The sequence below is a fragment of the Somniosus microcephalus genome, chromosome 11 (assembly GCF_052327205.1).
Source record: "Somniosus microcephalus isolate GS21.2 chromosome 11, FLI_Smic_1.0, whole genome shotgun sequence".
Taxonomy (NCBI): Eukaryota; Metazoa; Chordata; class Chondrichthyes; order Squaliformes; family Somniosidae; genus Somniosus; species Somniosus microcephalus.
In genome coordinates, this window is record NC_140997.1 from 10,774,101 (window position 1) to 10,795,218 (window position 21,118).

The following is a 21,118-nucleotide window of genomic DNA, read 5'->3' on the forward strand; positions in this document are numbered from 1 at the left end:
CAGGCGACAGAGGAAATGAACCAGTACTTGCGGTCAGTGAAATACAGTTTCTGTTTTACTCTTTGAAATTCTGCTGCCCTCTACCTCAACCTCTGCCCCCAAATCAGCGAGAGGGGAGAGGGAAGGGAAGAATAAGATGTGGGGTTGAATGCAAGAGGAGCTAACTTAAGAACAAATGCTGCACCACAACAGATTCCCAGATTATAATAAAGAAGATTGGGTTTACAGTCTCTCATTCCATGCCGACTTTTTCAAACTGTGTTTTTATGCAAAGACTTGGCACAGTTTCAGAATAGAAAGATAGAGAGAATGCTGGCATTGGGTCGAGAGCCAGATTGACGAAATTGCTGCTCTTGTGCACCATCTAGTGGGCAGTTCCAGGGCAGCACTTCCAGTGCTTGTGGCGGGGCCAAGTGGAGAAAATGCCTCAATGTCAATAAAAAATGTACCTACTTATACTTGGGAGATTCCTTCTTTAAAAAAAATTCAGTGTTATAAAAAAGAAAACCGATTTGATTATAATCATGGGTACAAATTACAGTCTACTTTTGTTTTTTTTTACCAAACGCGAGATATTTTATATTACAGCGAATGGATCATTCAATTTAAATGGAAGCTGAACTGATCAGATTGGCAACATCCAGGAACAATCCCCATCAAATCTTTGCACGTTCTGTGATTGGCTCCTCAGGTACCAGTGTTGTGTGTAAATACCCAGGAACAGTGGAGAAAAAGGTTGCTGTCTTTACTTGTGACACAGTCAATGGGCTTCCACTTGTGTCCAAGGCTTCAAATTGTCCAACTCTCTTTGCTTTTGTAAGGCGGAAGGGAGGTGGGAATACTCCGCAGGAGAGGTTTTCCTTGATCTGTTCCCGGGGATGCGATGGACTGCCTGGGTGCAGGGAATATCAACACAACAACAACTTGTTATAGCACCTTTAATGTAGTAAAATGTCCCAAGGTGCTTCACAGAAGTGTTATAAAAGAAAATTTGACACCGAGCCACATAAGGAGGTATTAGGGCAGGTGACCAAAAGCTTGGTCAAAGAGGTAGGTTTTAAGGAGCGTCTTAAAGGAGGAAAGAGAGGTTTAGGGAGGGAATTCCAGAGCTTAGGGCCCAGGCAGCTGAAGGCACGGCCACCAATGGTGGGGCGATTATAATCGGGGATGCGCAAAAGGCCAGAATTAGGGAAGCGCAGATATCTCGGGGAGGGGGGGGTGTTGGTGTTGTGGAGCTGGAGGAGATTATAGAGATTGGGAGATTTCGGAAAATCGGGCGCGTTCCTTGAACAATGTGCGTTCCCACCCCACCAGATTATCCAATAATTGCTGTGCCGAGGCGTTTCAGTGCAGCAAGGTGCTGACCCAGGATAAATTAGGGTTGCCAACTCTCCGAGATTGCCCCGGTGTCTCCGGGAATTTAAAGATTAATCACTGCAGCGAGCGACCAGGATGAGAAATTATTGGGGCGTCAGCTGGTTGAGACAAGTCAAAAATCATCCAATCGGGTAACCAATTGGCTCTCTAATTGGCGTGTCGGGCGACCAATGGCGCGAGTGGGGGGGGGGGAGCGGTTGCAGGTGAGAGATCGCATGATGAAACCTCCTGGAATACTTCCAACCAGAGTTGGCTACCCGAGGTTAAATCGCCTCGTAAAACCTCCAAAAAAAAGTGTAAAATTATCAGCAGGATTTAATCCTTCCACTGAGAGAAAAGAAAATTGCAACAGCTGTTGATAACCGTTTGCTACACTGTGTGTTTCAACATTTGTTAAACCTCCCCCCACCCATCCTCCTCCGCCCCTGTATATCGGCGTGCACAGTGTCGGAATCAGGTCGCCTCGTCAGCTGCCAGCTCGTCCACTTCCTGCAGCGTGTAGTCCAGGATGGTGTTGTGTCCTTCGAACTTGAAATAACCCTTGAACAACTTTTTCTGAAACAGCAGGGGGAACCAGATGATGTCGTCGGGCCACATGGCGTCAAACGGGATCTTGTCCATGTCAAACCACTGCGGGCGCATCTCTGTGGAAAGCAGTGGATAGGAGGTGGAGATTGCTGAACAATTCAAATTCAGTTTGGCAAATCCAAAACAAAATAAAGCGCTGAATGATTGTATCGGGCTTAACAACAACTTGTATTTATACCGCGCCTTTAACGCAGTAAAATGTCCCGAGGCGCTTCACGGGAGCCGTGATCAGGCAAAACTCGACACCGAGCCACATAAGGAGAAATTAGGACACGTGACCAGAAGCTTGGTCAAAGAGGTAGGTTTTAAGGAGCGTCTTAATGGAGGAGAGGGAGGTGGCGAGGCGGAGAGGTTTAGGGAGGGAATTCCAGAGCTTGGACCCTAGGCAGCTGAAGGCATAGCCACCAGTGGCGGAGCGATTATAATCAGGGATGGCCAAGAGGCCAGAATTGGACGAGCGCAGAGCGGAGGGTTGTAGGGCTAGAGGAGGTTTCCGAGATAGGGCAGGGCGAGGCCATGGAGGGATTTGAACACATGCTTACTACGCCCCAAAGCGCTTCGCAGTCAAAGAATGACTTTTGAAGCAGAGTCATTACCTTCCGATTCCGTTGGTTCCCCTTGGTAACTGTCCGTACGGAATATGTGAACATCCATGAGTTCCGTCTCACCGACAAATTCAAACTTGATCTGTCCGATTTTTTCCAAGCTCTGCGTAGTCAGACTACTCTCCTCCCATAATTCCCTGAGGAAGGAAGTACCTTTACTTTAAAGACAAATTAAAAAGAGGATACAAAAGAACACTTCTGATGGCCAGAGCACAGGAAACACGAACAGGCCATTCAGCCCCTCGAGCCTGTTCCGCCATTCATAGAGTCATAGAGTTATAACGGCACAGAAGGAGGCCATTCGGCCCATCGAGTCCGTGCCGGCTCTCTGTAGAGCAATCCAGTCAGTCCCATTCCCCCGCTCTATCCCCGTAGCCCTGCAAGTTTATTTCCCTCAAGTGCCTATCCAGTCTCCACTTGAAAACACGGAGTGTCTCCGCTTCCACCACTTCCGTCGGCAGCGAGTTCCAGGTCCTCACCACTCGCTGCATAAAATTTTTTTCCTCACGTCCCCCATGTATCTCTTGCCCAAAACCTTAAATCTGTGTCTCCTAGTCCTTGTACCATCAACTAGTGGGAACAGCCTTTCCCCGTCTAGCCTATCCAAACCCGTCATAATCTTGTACACCTCTATCAAATCACCCCTCAACCTCCTTTGCTCTAATGAAAACAAATCCAGCTTCTCCAACCTGTCCTTGTAATTATATCATTTAGATCATTCAACTATTCTAATTATTCAATTAGATCATGTCTGATCTGTACCTCAACTCCATTGAACAGCACTGAGAGCTGCATTCACTAACACACAGATGAATGAGAGGCCAACAGTTCCTCTGATGCCTCATGGTTAAAGGTAGCATGATACTGAACCCCCCCCTGCCAGACATAAAGGCTGCGGATTCAAACTCCTGTCTGCAATGAACTAGCTGGGGTATTGTGTCCAATTCTGGGCCCCACACTTTAGGAAGGGTGTCAAGGCCTTGGAGAGGGTGCAGAAGAGATTTACTACAATGGTACCAGGGATGAGGGAATTCAGTTATGTGGAGAGACTGGAGAAGCTGGGATTGTTCTCCTTATAGCAGGGAAGGTTAAGGAGAGATTTAATACAGGTGTTCAAAATGATGAGGGTTTTGACAGAGTAGATAGGGAAAAGTTGCTTCCTGTGGCAGGAGGGTCAGTAGCCAGAGGTCACGGATTTAAGATAATTGGCAAAAGAGCCGGAGGGGAGATGAAAATTTTTTTTACACAGCGAGTTGCTGTGATCTGGATCTGAAAGGGCGGTGGAAGCAGATTCAATAGTAACTTTCAAAAAGGAATTGGATAAATACTTGTAAAGGAAAACATTTGCTGGGATATGGGGAAAGAGCAGGGGGGAGTGGGACTAATTGGATAGCCCTTTCAAAAGAGCCGGCACAGGCACGGTGGGCCGAATGGCCCTCCTTCTGTGATTCAATGATCTGAGCTGGGGCACTAGAATTTGCCTGAGTACACCTATACCAGAGAGGGGGAATCAGCCAGGATCCACGCTCCTGATCACTGTCCAGAGATCCACACTGGAACGAATGGATGTGTGTGGATCAGGACAGGATTGGGTTAAGAACATAATAAGAACATAAGAAATAGGAGCAGGAGTCGGCCATTCGAGCCTGCTCCGCCATTCAATGAGATCATGGCTGATCTTTTGCCTCAACTCCATTCACTGGCCCTATCGCCATATCCCTTGATGCCCTTACTAGTCAGAAATCTATCGACTTCTGTTTTGAATATACCCAATGACTGAGCCTCCACAGCCCTCTGGGGGAGAGAATTCCAAAGATTCACCACCCTCTGTGTGAAGAAATGTCTTCTCATCTCAGTCATGAATGGCCTACCCTTTATCCTGAGGCTGTGGCCCCTGGTTCTAGACTCCCCAGCCAAGGGAAACATCCTCCCAGCATCCACCCTATCAAGCCCTGTAATAATTTTGTATGCTTCAATGAGATCCCCTCTCATTCTTCTGAATTCAAGAGAATACAGGCCTAGTTCACTCAATCTCTTCTCTGGTTCACTGTTCTAGGCTTGAAGATGGCGGCTGGATGCCCTCCTGTGGGTTTGTACCCCAGCGAGAGTTAGCATCTTTTTCAGGGGCTGGGGTGGGTGGGGGGGGAAGGATGTAAGAAAAAAATAACTGATAGAAAGCTCCACAAATGTTACCTCTTTGCTCCTTGCTCTATGGTTTCCCCAGGCTGCACTTTGCCTCCGAAGCCATTCCACCGGCCGGCCCCAAACCCCCGTTTCTTCATCCCCAGGAGGATCTGCTGCTGCCTGACGACCATCACGAGGGTCAGTAGCTTCGTGGCGACCATCTCTCCACAGCAGCGACTGCTCAACAGCTGGCTCCAGGTCAAGAAGAAATGGGTGTAAAACAGCTTTGATACACCAATCAACTTGCATTTCTATAGCGCCTTTCATGACCTCAGGACCTCCCAAAGCACTTTACCTCCAATGAAGTATTTTTTGAAGTGTGGTCACTGTTGTAATGTAGGAAGCGTGGCAGCCAATTTGCGCACAGCAAGCTCCCACAAACAGCAATGTGATAATGACCAGATCATCTGTTTTAGTGATGTTGGTTGTGGGATAAATATTGGCCCCAGGACACCGGGGAGAACTCCCCTGCTCTTCTTAGAAATAGTGCCGTGGGATCTTTTACGTCCACCTGAGAGAGCAGACAGGGCCTCAGTTTAACGCCTCCCTCAGTACTGCACTGGGGTGTCAGCCTAGATTTTTGTGCTCAGGTCCCTGGAGCGGGACTTGAACCCAAAACTTTCTGACCCAGAGGCGAGAGTGCTGCCCACTGAGCCACGGCTGACACATAGTAAAATAGTTTGACATGGTAAATCGTCCCAAGGCACTTCACAGAAGCATAATCAGACAAAAAATTGACACTGAGCCACATTAGGAGCCATTAGGACAGGTGACCAAAAGCTTGGTTAAGGAAGTGGATTTTATGGAGCGTCTTAAAAGGAGGAATGAGAGCAGTAGAGAGGCGGAGAGATTTAGGGAAGGAATTCCAGAGCTTTGGGCCCAGGCAGCTGAAGGCACGGCCACCAATGGTGGAGCGAAGCAAGTCGGGGACGGGCAAGAGGCCAGAATTGGAGGAACGCAGAGTTCTTGGAAGGTTGTTGGGCTGGAGGAGGTGACAGAGATAAGGAGGTGGTGAGACCATCGTTCAATCATTAACTCCGGTAGCGCAATACCACAGCCTCACAATCCATTGTGTGTAAAAAAAAAAAAAAATCTCCTGCTCTCTGGAAGGCAGTGGGATGTGAGAGGGTAAGTAAAGAAAGAACTTTCACGACTTCAGGGTGTCTCAAATGGCTTTACAGCCAATGAAGCACTTTTTGACGTGCAGTCACTGTTGTAATGTAATCTTATCAATGGAAATGCAGCTTCCTGAGTCAGGAGCAAAGGGCAATGGTTAGAACACCAGGACAAAAGCGAAATACTGCGGATGCTGGAAATCTGAAATGGAAACAGAAAATGCTGGAAACACTCAGCAGGTCAGGCAACATCTGTGAAGAGAGAAACAGAGTTAATGTTTCAGGTCGATGACCTTTCGTCAGAACTGGAAAAAGTTAGAGATGTAACAGATTTTAAGCAGGTGCAGAGACAGGGAAAGAGAGGGGAGGGAAGAACAAAAGGGAAGGTCGGTGATAGGCTGGAGTGATTAAATGACTAAAGGGATGAAGAAAGAAGACTTGCATTTATATAGCGCCTTTCACGACCACCGGACGTCTCAAAGCGCTTTACCGCCAATGAAGTACTTTTGAAGTGAGGTCACTGTTGTAGTGTGGGGAAACGTGGCAGCCAATTTGCGCACAGCAAGGTCCCACAAACAGCAATGTGATAATGACCAGATAATCTGTTTTAGTGATGTTGGTTGAGGGACAAGTATTGGCCACCGAGGAGAACTCCCCTGCTCTTCTTCGAAATAGTGCCATGGGATCTTTTACATCCACCTGAGAGGGCAGGCGGGGCCTCGGTTTAACGCCTCATCCGAAAGGCGGCACCTCCGACAGGGCAGCACTCCCTCAGCACTGCACTGGGAGTGTCAGCCTGGATTTTTTGTGCTCACAACCCTCTGACCCAGAGGCACGAAGTGCCACCAACTGAGCCCCAGCTGACACTGATGATAGTACAAAGCTGGTAATGGGACAAGTTAGAGAAACAAAAGATGGGTCAAGAGGTGTAGATGGGAACGGCAGAAACATCCACAGCGGCCATGTGAAAAAAATAGGGGCAGAGGTTATGGTCTGAAATTGTTGAACTCGGTGTTGCTCTTCTGGTGTGATGAATAAACAAAAACTGTAAGTTAACAAAAATGAAACTTAACAAATTAAATTAAAATTCCATTGCCGGGGGTGATGATGCACTCCAGGCCCCGCGGTGCCCACCAGTCAGGGAAGGCCTTGAGTGTGCCGGCGGACACCGCGTGCTCCATCTCCAGGGCCACCCGGGCGCAAAGGTGGCCACGGAAGAGAGGCGGGCAGTCGGGCCGAACGACCCCCTCGATCGCCCGCTGCCTGGACCAGTTGATGGCCACTTTGGCCAGGCCCAGGAGCAGTCCCACCAGGAGGTCCGCCGAACTGCCCGCTCCCCTCCGCGCCGGGCGACCAAAGATCAGGAGCGTGGGGACTGAAGTGCAGCCAAAAATTGAAGAGCAGCCCCTTCAAAGAACGGAAGAGGGGCTGCAACCTCTCACACTCCATATAAACATGGAACACGGACTCCTCCAGGCCGCAGAAAAGGCAGGCGGCCTGGGAATCCGTGAAGCGACTTAAAAATTCAGTCCGTAAGGGTGACCCCGAGCTTCTGGTTGCCTGTCATTTTAATTCACCGCCCCATTCCCACTCAGACCTCACCGTACTCGGGCTCTTGCATTGTTCCACGGAAGCTCAACGTAAACTCGAGGAACAGCACCTCATCTTCCGATTAGGCACTTTCCAGCCTTCCGGACTCAATATCGAGTTCAACAATTTCAGATCATAACCTCGGCCCCTATTACATTTTTACTTATATTTTTTATCCACACCTTTGTTTTGGCCCTTCCCCCCCCCTTTTTTTTCTCTCTCCCACATGGCAGCTGTCTCCCATTCTGCCAGCGCATTTCACACCTAATCTAGAGCCGTCTTTTGTCTCCACTAGTCCTATCACCATCTCGTCTCGTTTTGAATACCTCTTAATGGCCCAGAAATTAGGCTCGGGGGCGTGCCGCGCATGCAAGCCCCCGATGAGCACTTACCCGGCGCGCCTGCCGTTCGGCTCCCGGGACACTTGCAATTCCTGTTTTCAGTTGATTACTCCCGGGCAGCGTCTGACGTCACGCCGCCCAGGAGTGCAGCCAGCGCGAAGCCTCGAGCGTGGAGTCTAAGTTAGACACGCCCCTTGAGGTCTCCTTAACATAGGCCACGCCCCCAATTTTTAGCACAAGCTGCAAAGCAAGTCTACATGCAGAGCAGCATTTTAAAGACATTTTTTGTATTTTTATTAATCTTTAGGTAACTTTTATAAAGTTTTAAATACTTTTAAATTATTTTGAAGAATATAAAGTAGTTTTAAACAGAATTAAAGTGTAGTTATTTTGATGAGCTGGCTGGGATCACGTGGGCACTGGGCAACCAATGGGAGGTTGCAAAAGTTCATTCATGAGTTTGATAGTAAGAACTGTCAAACTCATGAAAATTCAGGGCGCCCAAAACAGCACTTAAACTACAAGTAAAAGTTAAAAAACATCCCACTAAATAAATGAACTATGAATAACTGTAAAAAAACTATTTTAAACAATTAATCAAATTTAAAATTTTTTTTTTTTTTTTAACAAATAGGGTCTAAAAATACACTTACCTTACTGTAAATTCTTTAAAAATAATAAACCTGTGGAAAAAAAATTCTAAATTGTATTAATAGACCACTTACCTGTAAAACTAAGTACTTACGTCTGGTATTTTCAAGCGTAAAAACCGGAGGCCTTTACGCACGGGCAACTCTTTACAAAAAAAGGAAATTCAGCGCGCACCCGCTGCCTGATACGTCGTACGCGTTCCGCCTCTTAACCCCTTGGTTCAGAGGAACAGGAAATGCCGGTTTTCAGCACATGCGCTGTGCATCCTGAAAACCGGCACTTCCATCGGGCCCACGCGTAAGTACACCGTCCGTACTCGCGCGTTAGGACCGGAATTACTGGCCTAATGTCTCTTCACTTCTCTTTTGTTCTCTCCCAGCTCCTATACTGGCCTTTTAATCTATTCCATTTCCTGTGCTTCTTCAGTCTTGACAAAGGGTTGTGACCCGAAACGTTGACTCTATTTTCTCTCCACGGATGTTGCCTGGCCTGCTGAGTTTTTCCAGCATTTTCTGTTGTTATTTTAAAATTTTATTGCGCGGGACTGCTCCGTGCAACACTCTTCCAGGCCAGGTTTGAACTCGGTGTTGAGTCCAGAAGGCTGTAAAGGGATGAGGTGCTGTTCCTGGTTAGAACGCCCAGGATGTAGCCAATGGGACAGACAATGTATCCATTGCGACTTTTGATGAATGAAAGATTTGCTCCAGCGGTGAGCCCGGGACAGGTACCTGGTTGATTGACAGCTCGCACCTCCTTGGCAGGCTGCGCTTCCCTTCACACCTGGAGCGGGGCCGCGGGCTGTACACCGACTCCAATCGAGCGCCGGCGATTCGAATCGGATCTCGCCGGCAGCTGCGCGCCAGGAGAGTTACACTCAATGCACGCCGGCCGGCAACAAAAAGTGAGAGAGAGAGGAGGCTGGGAGGGAGGAAGCAGCCCCGGCTTTGAAAGCAGCGATCCCGGTTATTACCGAGTGCAATTTCTGTGCAATTGAATAAATTACAAAAGGGTCGCTGGCTGAAATGCATTTGGCACAGAATTTTATTTCTGTATCGCAACTATTTGAAAATCGAGCGAATGAGTTCTAAATGTGTATATTTATTTTATTCTGTATTTTATTAAGGAGCGGGCGGTTCCGGGAGAGATTGTAACGTTGATTTTGTGCGGTGAGGTTTGGGGAGCCCGGGGTCAGTGTTTGTAGCCGGACTCTGAGCGCTTTCATCTCCTGGTTAATGTTCCAGCTCCCTTTGAGAACTCTTGTCACAGCACCGACTGGTAAAGGCCCGGTTTGTGATCTGTATTTATTTAAAGCACTTAATCTCCCCATCGAACATTGGTATCATAATCTGACACTCGCCGCATCCTCTCTCTCAAGTGTCCCAACAACAACAACTTGCATTTATATAGTGCCTTTAACGTAGTAAAACGTCCCAAGGCGCTTCACAGGAGCGATTATCAGACAAAATTTGACACTGAGCCGCATAAAGAAATATTCGGACAGGTGACCAAAGACTGGGCCAAAGAGGTAGGTTGTAAGGAGCGTCTTAAAGGACGATAGAAAAGTGGAAAGGTTTAGAGAGGGAATTCCGGAGATTAGGCCCGAGGCAGCTGAAGGCACGGCCGCCAATGGTGGAGCGAAAGAAATCGGGGATGTGTAACAGGCCAGAATTGGAAGAGGGCAGAGATCTCGGAGAGTTGTAGGCAGTGCTCCCCGTAAGCTGCGTTTGTTCTGCGCGGCCTGTCTCTTTTAGTGGGCGGCCGCTTAAAATTTCTGCGCATGCGCGGTATTCACAACAGAGAAGCTGGTGAGTGGCCTGTGCGGGACCTTGCGGATGAATGTGCAGCTTAGAGGGAACATTGGTTGTAGGGCTGGAGGAGGGTACAGTGAGACCGTGCTTTCCACACAACCAATCACTGACTGAGTCTGCTTGCTGTTGCTAGGTGACCAAACTAGATTTAACCATCCTTTGTTTCTTAACCTGTCCCATTACCACCTCCTCTTGCCTTGAATATCTCTTAATGTCTCTTAATCTCTCCTGCTTTCTATCCTATCACTGACCTTCCCTTTTGTTCTTTCATCCCCTCCCCCTTTTCCCAGCCCCTAAACCTGCTTTCCATTTCCTGCTTTTTTTCCAGTTCTGACGAAAGATCATCGACCTGAAACGTTAACTCTGTTTCTCTCTCCACGGATGCTGCCTGACCTGCTGAGTATCTCCAGCATTTTCTGTTATATTGTAGATTTAACCACCAGTGAGACTACCCCCTGTTCCATCGCCACTGTTGCTGAGACCCTCACCCATGCCTTTGTCATCTCCAGGCTTCACAACTCCGGCACACTCCTCCCTGGCCTCCACCCTCTCCTCGCTGGTCTCCCGCGTTCCACCCGCCACAAACTGCAACTCATGTCACCCGCACCCTATTCCTCACTGAGTCCTGCTCCCCGATCAGCCCTGTCCTTATTGACCGGCATTGGTACTACGGTAAAGGTGCTATATAAATGCATGTTGTTGTTGTTGTTGCCCATACCCTCCGCTCTGCTGAGGTTTCCATCTCACTTGACCTGTTGCTGAGTGGAAGCTGTCCGGGGGTGGGGGGAGAGAAAAGGCAGAGGGAGCGATGATGGAATTAGGGAGAGAAATGGAGGGAGTGCGACCCCTGGAATTAAAAAACAAACAAAAGATGTCCTGAAAGTATTAAGGTGTGTCTCTTCTCCCCATCATTAGACAGGGTGATATGATCTCTCGGGTCCAGCGTCGTCTGTTTCACACAACAGCGGAACAGCTGAAAAAAACTCCGGCCGAGCAGAGGTGGTTGTCAAGGCAACTGAGGGACCCGTACGTGAAATCCGCCCGGCAACAAAACTACCGCTGCCGGAGCGCGTTTAAGCTGCTGGAGATTGACGAGAAGCATGGCATCCTGCGGCCCGGGATCAGCGTGATTGATTGTGGCGCAGCACCTGGCGCCTGGAGCCAGGTCGCGGTTCACCGGGTCAACGCCACCGGCTCCAGTGAGTGATGTAGAACAGAAGCTGTCACATCTGTGGCAGGGATGAACCCTGGGGCGGGGGGGAGGGAGGTCTGCGGGCTGATCAAATTCCTGTCTCTCTCGGGCTGTGCGTACTTGTTGCTGCAAATGTCTCAAGCACACTGTATTCATTTTTTTCCCTGTAAGTCTACTTGTTGACTTACGAGCATGCTTTTTCTGTTGCTGTTTAATAAACGTTTCCTCCAATGAATAGCTGGCACTGTCATTTAGAGTTTAGGGCACGGGGCTGTGTCAGTATTTTCAGGGGGTTCCTAGGATTATGTCAGTATTTCATGAGCTCAGGATGTCCCAAAGCACTTTACAGCCAATGCAGTACTTTTGAAGTGTAGTCACTGTTGTAATGTAGGAAACGCAGCAGCCAATTTGCATACAGCAAGCTCCCACAAACAGCAATGTGATAATGACCAGATAATCTGTTTCTTAATGATGTTGGTTGAGGGATAAATATTGGCCAGAACAGTGGGGAGAACTCCCGTGCTCTTTTTCAAAATAGTGCCGTAGGATCTTTTACGTCCACCTGAGTGGTCAGACAAGGCCTCCGTTCAAAGCCTCATCTGAAAGGCGGCACCCCTCCTCCGACAGTGCAGTGAAGGGATGGGGAGAAAATAGAAATGAACAAACAGTCCTACAAATTGTCAGATTGCAATCAAAGTTCCCTTGAGCATAAACAGTCTTTGTCGTTCAGAAGCATCAGCTTTTCCTGCAGCGTTTTGCTAAAAAAGTAGATCTCCCGACGGCTCCTTCCTGTGCAGGCTGCTTTAAAGTCTGCACTGGAGTGTCAGCCTGGATTTTGTGCTCAAGTCTCTGGAGTGGCACTTGTACCCACAACATTCTGACTCCAAAGCGAGAGTGCTACCAACTGAGCCACGACTGACACCTTCTCTAACCATATGCCTCCTCAGAATGCCACTTGAGTGAGGTACCAGGCTGCAGATTTCTTGCACTCCACATCCTTCCCTTAGCAGAACAGGTAAAATTAAAAATAACCGAATCACTATGGAAGTGTCTAAGAATGTGTCCGCTCTTGACTGAGGTTGGTTTAGATGAGGGGAAAAAGAAAGACTTGCATTTATATAGCGCCTTTCATGACCACCGGACGTCTCAAAGCTTTTAAGAACATAAGAAACAGGAGTAGGAGTCGGCCATTTGGCCTCTCGAGCCTGCTCCGCCATTCAATAAGATGATCTTCTACCTCAACGCCACTTTCCTGCATTATCCACATATCCCTTGATTCCCTTAATATCCAAAAATCTATCGATCTCTGTCTTGAATATACTCAACAACTGAGTCTCCACAGCCCTCTGCGGTAGAGAATTCCAAGGATTCACCACCCTCTGAGTGAAGACATTTCTCCTCATCTCAGTCCTAAATGACCGACCCCTTATTCTGAGACTGTGACCCCTGGTTCTAGACTCCCCAGCCAGGGGAAACATCCTCCCTGCATCTACCCTGACAAGCCCTGTAAGAATTTTGTATGTTTCAATGAGATCACCTCTCATTCTTCTAAACTCTAGAGAATATAGGCCTAGTCTACTCAATCTCTCCTCATAGGACAATCCCCCCATCCCAGGACAATCCCCCCATCCCAGGAACCAGTCTGGTGAACCTTCGTTGCACTCCCTCTATGGCAAGTGTATCCTTCCTTAGGTAAGGAGAACAAAACTGTACACAATACTCCAGGTGTGGTCTCACCAGGGCCCTATATAATTGCAGTAAGATGTCTTTACTCTTATACTCAAATCCTCTTGTAATAAAGGCCAACATACCATTTGCTTTCTTAATTGCTTGCTGTACCAGCATGTCAACTTTCAGTGATTCGTGTACAAGGACACCCAGGTCCCTCTGAACACCAACATTTCCCAATCTCTCACCTTTTAAAAAATTCTCTGCTTTTCTATTTTTCCTACCAAAGTGGATAACTTCACATTTCTCCACATATGTTTACCATGTTCTTGCTCACTCACTCAGTTTGTCTATATCCCCTTGAAGCCTCTTTGCATCCTCCTCACAACTTACATTCCCACCCAGCTTTGTATCATCAGCAAACTTGGATATATTACATTTGGTCCCCTCATCCAAATCATTGATATAGATTATGAATAGCTGAGGCCCAAGCATTGATCCTTGCGGTACCCCACTAGTTACAGCCCGCCAACCTGAAAATGACCCATTTATTCCTACTCTCTGTTTCCTGTCCGTTAACCAATCCTCAATCCATGCTAGTATATTACCCCCAATTCTATGAGGCCTAATTTTGTTTAATAAGCTCTTCTGTGGCACCTTATCAAATGCCTTCTGAAAATCCAAATACACCACATCCACTGGTTCCCCCTTATCTATTCTGCTAGTTACAACCTCAAAAAACAGATTCGTCAAACACGATTTCCCTTTCATAAATCCATGTTGACTCTGCCCAATCCTATTATTATTTTCTAAGTGCCCTGTTACCACGTCCTTAATAATAGATTCTAGCATTTTCCATACTACTGATGTCAGGCTAACTGGTCTGTAGTTCCCCGTTTTCTCTCTCGTTTCTTAAATAGTGGGGTTACATTTGCTACCTTCCAATCCGTGGGAACCGTTCTGGAATCTATGTAATTTTGGAAAATGACAACCAATGCATCCATTATTTCTACAGCCACCTCTTTCAAAACCCTAGGATGTAGGCTATCCGGTCCAGGGATTTATTGGCTTTCAGTCCCATTAATTTCTCCAGTACAATTTTTTTACTAATACTAATTTCTTTTAGTTCCTCATTCTCACTAGAGCCTTGGTTCTCCACTATTTCCGGGAAGTTTTTTGCGTTTTCTTCCGTGAAGACAGACACAAAATATTTGTTTAATTTCTCTGCCATTTCCTTATTCCCCATTATAATTTCTCCTGTCTCAGCCTGTAAGGGACCCACATTTACTTTCGCTAATCTTTTCCTTTTTACATACCGATAGAAGATTTTACAGTCTGTTTTTAAGTCTCTCGCTAGTTTACTCTCATATTCTATTTTCCCTTTCTTTATCAATTTCTTGGTCCTCCTTTGCTGAATTCTAAAATCATCCCAATCCTCAGGTTTACTACTTTTGGCAACATTATAAGCCTCTTCCTTTGATCCTCAATATACTGATCCAGAAAACTATCTTGCATACATTCCATAAATTCGTCCTCTACACTATTACTGCAAATTTGGTTTGCCCAGTCTATATGTAGATTAAAGTCCCCCATGATTACTGTATTACCCTTGTTACATGCACCTCTAATTTCCTGATTTATACTCTGCCCTACATTACAACTACTGTTTGGGGACCTATAAACAACTCCCACCAATGTTTTCTGTCCCTTGCTGTTTCTTAGCTCCACCCAAACTGATTCTACTACTTGATTTTCGGAGCTAAGATCCTTTCTCTCTACTGTCTTTATCCCATCCTTTATTATCAGGGCTACCCCTCCTCCTTTTCCATTTTGCCTATCCTAAAAGTTAAGTATCCTGGAATATTTAGTTTCCAACCTTGGCCACTTTGCAACCACGTCTCCGTAATGGCTATTAGATCAAACCTATTAATTTCTATCTGCGCTATTAATTCATCGATTTTGTTGCGAATGCTTCACACATTCAGATATAGTGCCTTTAGCTTTGACTTATTTCTATTTTTCCCTGATGTCACCTTAGTCACTGATGCCTTATTACCTTTGTTACTCTCTGTCCCTTCCTGACTCACTCTGCTTATTTTTACCTAAAACTCTACTCTGCTCTAGAGCCTTGATATTTCTCGCACTGCTTTTAAATTTACTCTTTCCTGAATCCTCCCACCCTCCTTCATTAGTTTAAAACCCTGCCTACTGCCCTAGTTATTCGGTTCACCAGGACACTGGTCCCAGCCCGGTTTAAGTGGAGCCCGTCCCAACGGAACAGCTCCCTCTTTCCCCAGTACTGGTGCCAGTGCCCCATGAACTGAAACCCGTTCCACCCACACCATTCTTGGAGCCACGCATTTAAACCCCTAATCTATTTGTCCCTATGCCAATTTGCGCGTGGCTCAGGTAACAATCCAGAGATTATTACCTTCGAGGTTCTGCTTTTTAATTTAGATCCTAGCTCCTCAAACACCCTCAGCAGAACCTCATTCCTAGTTCTACCTATGCCATTGGTTCCTACGTGGACCACGACAACTGGATCCTCTCCCTCCCACTCCAAGTTCTCCTCCAGCCGCGAGGAGATCTCTTTAACCCTAGCACTGGGCAAGCAACACAACCTTCGGAACTCTCGGTCACGGCTGCTGAGAACAGTATCTATCCCCTTGATTATACTGTCCCCTACCACAACTACATTCCCTTTCACTCCCCCTACTTGAATGGCCTCCTGTACCATGGTGCCATGGTCAGCTTGCTCATCCATCCTGCAGGCTTTTCCCTCATCCACACAAGCAGCAAGAACCTCATACCTATTGGACAAGGGCAAAGGCTGAGGCTCCTCCAGCACTGCACCTGGGGTCCCCTTACCTGCCCGAGTTGCAGTCACACCCTCCTGTCCCTGACCACTAACCAGACCTGTACCATTACCTAACCTAAGGGGTGTGACTGCCTCCTGGATCAAAGTGTCCAGGTAACTCTCCCCATCCCTGATGCCCCGCAATGTCTGCACCTCAGACTCCAGCTCGAAAAGTCTGAGCTGAAGTTCCTCAGGATGCAGGCACTTACTGCAAACATGGTTGTCCGGGATCACAATGCTCTCCAGAAACTCCCACATGCTGCAGTTGCGGCACACCACCTGCACTGCCATCCCTATATGACCTTGTTTTATTTAATGTAATTTAATTAAATTTGTAATTGGGTAACTTAGTTTACAGTGTAGTTTCTTGACTACTTTCTTGATCTAGATTAAGTTATGGGTACTGAAATTAAATATCTACCTGTAACACAAAGCACGACAAGTAGTTTAGGCAAAAAGCAGCAACTCCTTCTCTCTCTTCTCCGAATTCCCACTCTTTCCAAATTCCCAAAAACACTCTGTTTAAGTACACTCCGTTTTGTGCAGACCGCAGGTAATGAAGTACTTTTGAAGTGTCGCCACTGTTGTAATGTAGGAAACGCGGCAGCCAATTTGCGCACAGCAAGCTCCCACAAACAGCAATGTGATAATGACCAGATAATCTGTTTTAATGATGTTGATTGAGGGATTAATATTGGCCCCAGGACACAGGGGAGAACTCCCCTGCTCTTCTTCGAAATAGTGTCATGGGATCTTTTATGTCCACCTGAGAGAGCAGACGGGGCCTCGGTTTAACGTCTCATCCGAAAGACGGCACCTCTGACAGTGCTGCACATCCTCAGTACTGCACTGGAGTGTCAGTCTAGATTTTTGCGCTCAAGTCTTGGGGTGGGATTTGAACCTACAACCTGCTGACTCAGAGGTGAGGGTTCTACCAACTGAGCCACTGGCTGATGAATTAGTTATTGATTAGTGTGTGGGGTAAACAGGGAAACGAGCCTGTCTCAAAACATAAAGCATCTCCCTTTATTTATTCTGGTTTGTTGATTTTCATTTCATTTCCCCTCTCTGCAGATCCAGAGGCTCCCGTGGGTTTTGTTGTGGGCGTCGACCTTTTACACATCCCCCCACTGGATGGCGCTATCTTCCTGCCTCATTCGGACCTCCTGGAGCCCGCAGTTCAAGCCAGAATACAGGAGACCCTGCCGGCGGGAGAGGCTCAGGTGATCCTCAGCGACGTGGCACCGAATGCCAGCGGCATCCGCGAGCTGGACCAGCAGCGACTCGCCGAGCTGTGCCTGGGCGTCCTGGAGCTGGCCGGGAGGGTCCTGAGTGCCGGCGGCACCTTGCTCTGTAAATTCTGGGATGGGGCTAACAGCCGCCCCCTCCAAAACCGACTCACTGAATTGTTTGGAGAGGTGAAGACTTTAAAACCCTCGGCGAGCAGGAAGGAGTCATCGGAGATCTACTTTTTAGCAAAACGCTACAGGAAAAGCTGACGCCTCTGGACGACAAAGACTGTTTATGCATAAGCGAACTTCCATTGCAATCTAATAATTTGTAGGACTATTCATTCATTTATATTTTCTCACCATCCCTTCACCAGCTCTCCCCCCTCATGCCCAGGCTGATAGTCCGCCATCTATTTCTTGAACACTGCTACACTGTAATCCGTTGCGAGGAGATGCTCAGGAGCCTGGGCTATTTTTCCCTCTGTTTCTCAAGAATAAAAATTCACCCCCCCAGTGTTTAGTCAGCCAACTGACTACAAATGAAGGACTTGATAAGAAAGAACTTGCATTTATAGAGTGCCATTCATGACCTCAGGATGTCCCAAAGCGCTTTACAGCCAATTAAGTATTTTTGAAGTTTAGTCATTGTTGTAGGAAACGTGGCAGCCAATTTGCGTACAGCAAGATCCCACCAACAGCAATGCGATAAGTGTTCATCAGATCATCTGTTTTAGGAAAAAGCAAGAAAGACTTACATTTTTGTAGCCCCTTTCACGACCACCGGACGTCTCAAAGAGCTTTACAGACAATTATGTACTTTTTTGGCGTGTAGTCACTGTTGTAATGTAGGAAACACAGCAGCCAATTTGCGCACAGCAATGTGATGATGACCAGATAATCTGTTTTAGTGATGTTGATTGAGGAATGAATATTGGCCAGGATACCGGGGATAACTCCCCTGCTCTTCTTCAAAATAGTGCCATGGGATCTTTTACGTCCACCTGAGAGAGCAGACAGGGCCTCGGTTTAGCGTCTCATCTGAAAGACGGTACCACCGACAGTGCAGCACTCCCTCGGCACTGCACTGGGAGTGTCAGCCTAGCTTTATGTGCTTGAGTCCCTGGAGTGGGACTTGAACCCACGACCTTCTGACTCAGAGGCGAGGGTGCTGCCCACTGAGCCACGATTATCCAGTTGCCATGTCGTGCTACCACAACGTGTTCTGTTGGCCCATTGTTTATATCTGATGCAGAGTATTATTATCAGACATTTTACTGTGAGCTTCACTGATTGGTATATGCTGCTCAGTAAGCAAGGACTCAAACCCATACATGGCAGTTGTCCAATGATCAGGTAGCCTTTAAATGTCATCCTTGGCTCAGTGGTAGCATACACCAAAGCCTATTATTTAAAGAAATATTGTGTGATCTCTCCTTGTGGAGTATATAGGTTAGAAGGTCCCAGGTGTGATTCCAGGTGTGTGCTGACCTCAGCCAGAGCGGCAGTAAGGGGTGGCACAATTGGCCTCAGTGCCCCTGGGCAAGGGTGGGGAATAATCAGCTGTATTCATCACCTCGTGACCCCGGATGGAAAGTGTGGGCATCAGGTCAGGACAGGATCAGGCTCAGCTGTGATGCCTTCAGTAGTTGAATAGCCGGGCAACACTCATTCTAGGTTCACAGGCACTGGAAAGCTCTCGCAGAACCGTACACAACACGTCTAAAATGCATTGAGACATCTTCCTGCCGCTGAGTGCTGCAGAAGCAGAAGCCGCTGTCATGTTAGGTGTCAGCCGTGCCTCAGTGGGCAGCACTCTCGCCTCCTGAGTCAGGAGGTCGTGGGTTCAAGTCCCACTCCAGAGACTTGAGCACAAAATCTAGGCTGACACTCCCAGTGCAGTGCTCAGGGAGTGCTGCACTGTCAGAGGTGCCGTCTTTCAGATGAGATGTTAAACCGAGGCCCTGTCTGCCCTTTCAGGTGGACAGAAAAGATCAGGGGAGTTATCCCCGGTGTCTTGGCCAATATTTATTCCTTAACGTGACTAAAACAGATTATCTGGTCATTATCACATTGCTGTTTGTGGGAGCTTGCTTTGTACAAATTGGCTGCTGTGTTTCCTACATTACAGCAGTGAGTACACTTCAAAAGTACTTCATTGCCTGTAAAGTGCTTTGGGACGTCCTGAATTTGTGAAAAGCGCTGTGTAAATACATGTATTTCTTTTCACGCTATTTGCATTAAAATGTTATATTATTTATCTTTACTTCAACCATTTTCTTATTCAGCTGTGGAAACTGCATATATTTATTCCAGCTGTGTTATACAAAAATCAAGACACAATTGTAACAACGATTTTCTTGTAATATTTGAAGTATCTGCAATCTATCTAAAGTAAATTATTTTGGCTTCAAAGTCTGAATCACAATATATTCAATAATGCTAGAAAATGCACCAAAAACACAATCATAGAATGTGTATATATAAACAACTCCTTTATTCAGTCACTAATGCAATGCCTCATGTCTCTCAAGGGAGCTAGATAACAAAGGGGTGGAAGCTATGCCACACTTGTATAAAGCTCTGGTTAGACTGCATCTGGAGCACTGCTTTCAGTTCTAAGCACCGCATCTCGGAAAGGATATATTGGCCTTGGAGAGGGTACTGCGCAGATTCACCAGAATGATACCGGGGCTAAAAGGGTTGCATAGACTTGGCTTGTATTCCCTCGAGTATAGAAGATTAAGGGGTGATCTAATTGAGCTGTTTAAGATGATTAAAAGATTTGATCGGATGGAGAGAGAGCAACTATTTCCTCTGGTGCAGAGTCCAGAACAAGGGGGCATAACCTTAAAATTGGAGCCAGGCCGTTCAGGGGTGATGCCAGCAAGCACGTCTTCACACAAAGGGTAGTGGGAATCTGGAACACTCCACCAAAAAGCTGTTGAGGCTGGGGGTCAATTGGAAATTTAAAAACTGTGATTGATAGATTTTTGTTAGGCGAGGATATTAAGGGATATGGAACCAAAGAAAGACTTGCACCTTTCACGACCACCGGACGTCGCAAAGCACTTTACAGCCAATGAAGTACTTTTGAAGTGTAGTCACTGTTGTAATGTGGGAAACACAGCAGCCAATTTGCACACAGCAAGCTCCCACAAACAGCAATGTGATAATGACCAGATAATCTGTTTTTGTTATGTTGGTTGAGGGATACACGTTGGCCAGGACACTGGGGATAACTCCCCTGCTCTTCTTCAAAATAGTGCCATGGGGTCTTTTACATCCACCTGAGAGAGCAGTCGGGGCCTTGGTTTAACGTCTCATTCGAAAGACAGCACCACCTCCGACAGTGCAGCACTCCCTCAGCACTGCACTGGAGAGTCAGCCTAGCTTTATGTGCTCAAGTCGCTGGAGTGGGACTCGAACCCACAACCTTCTGACTCAGAGGCGAGGGTGCTACCAACTGAGCCACTGTTGACATGGAAGTAAGCTACAGATCAGCCATGATCTAATTGAATGGCGGAACAGGCTCGAGGATCTGAATGGCCTCCTGTTCTTATGTTCCTACATATTCAGGGCTGTTTTTGTTATTTGAGTTGTCAGCTTGTTTAAAGCTGTTCCTCAGCTTTGTTACTTTCCTAAATTACATAGAATTATATAGAATGTACAGCACAGAAAGTGGCCATTTGGCCCAACTGGTCTGTGCTGGTGTTCATGCTCCACACAAGCCTCCTCCCACCCTTGACATATATGATGCTGTATTGGAACTATAGACTCATTCCAGGTGGTGAGCTATGATGGGCCAAATTACCTTCCTCATCTCTATCTAGTGGGTTCTTTTCTCAAAAAAGAGAAAGCTGTGGGGTGACCCGATAGAGATCTTTAAGATTATGAAGCGGTTTGATAGGTT

At 47.0% G+C, this 21,118-nt stretch overlaps 2 protein-coding genes across 9 annotated transcripts; one reads left to right on the top strand and one right to left on the bottom strand.

The window, feature by feature from the left end:
- Positions 1–590: 590 nt before the first annotated feature.
- On the bottom strand, positions 591–9,300 carry nudt1 (nudix (nucleoside diphosphate linked moiety X)-type motif 1). 4 transcript variants are annotated; one of them, XM_086000200.1, is made up of 4 exons: positions 9,180–9,300; positions 4,764–4,942; positions 2,562–2,707; positions 591–892 (listed from the first exon to the last, which is right to left on the bottom strand). In XM_086000200.1, the coding sequence occupies exons 2-4, from the start codon at positions 4,913–4,915 to the stop codon at positions 657–659; spliced, it is 534 nt and encodes a 177-aa protein (XP_085856326.1). In that variant the 5' UTR covers positions 4,916–4,942; positions 9,180–9,300; the 3' UTR covers positions 591–656. The 4 variants fall into 4 exon arrangements, with proteins under 4 accessions (XP_085856326.1, XP_085856328.1, XP_085856329.1 ...); XM_086000202.1 differs by having other exon boundaries at positions 4,764–4,946; positions 9,180–9,263; XM_086000203.1 differs by lacking the exon at positions 9,180–9,300 and adding an exon at positions 8,546–8,788.
- mrm2 (mitochondrial rRNA methyltransferase 2) lies at positions 8,665–19,471 on the top strand. Of its 5 annotated transcripts, none has more exons than XM_086000204.1 (3): positions 8,665–8,748; positions 11,175–11,458; positions 17,051–19,471. In XM_086000204.1, the coding sequence occupies exons 1-3, from the start codon at positions 8,687–8,689 to the stop codon at positions 17,473–17,475; spliced, it is 771 nt and encodes a 256-aa protein (XP_085856330.1). In that variant the 5' UTR covers positions 8,665–8,686; the 3' UTR covers positions 17,476–19,471. The 5 variants fall into 5 exon arrangements, with proteins under 5 accessions (XP_085856330.1, XP_085856334.1, XP_085856335.1 ...); XM_086000208.1 differs by lacking the exon at positions 8,665–8,748 and adding an exon at positions 9,260–9,352; XM_086000209.1 differs by lacking the exon at positions 8,665–8,748 and adding an exon at positions 9,371–9,541.
- Positions 19,472–21,118: the final 1,647 nt, after the last annotated feature.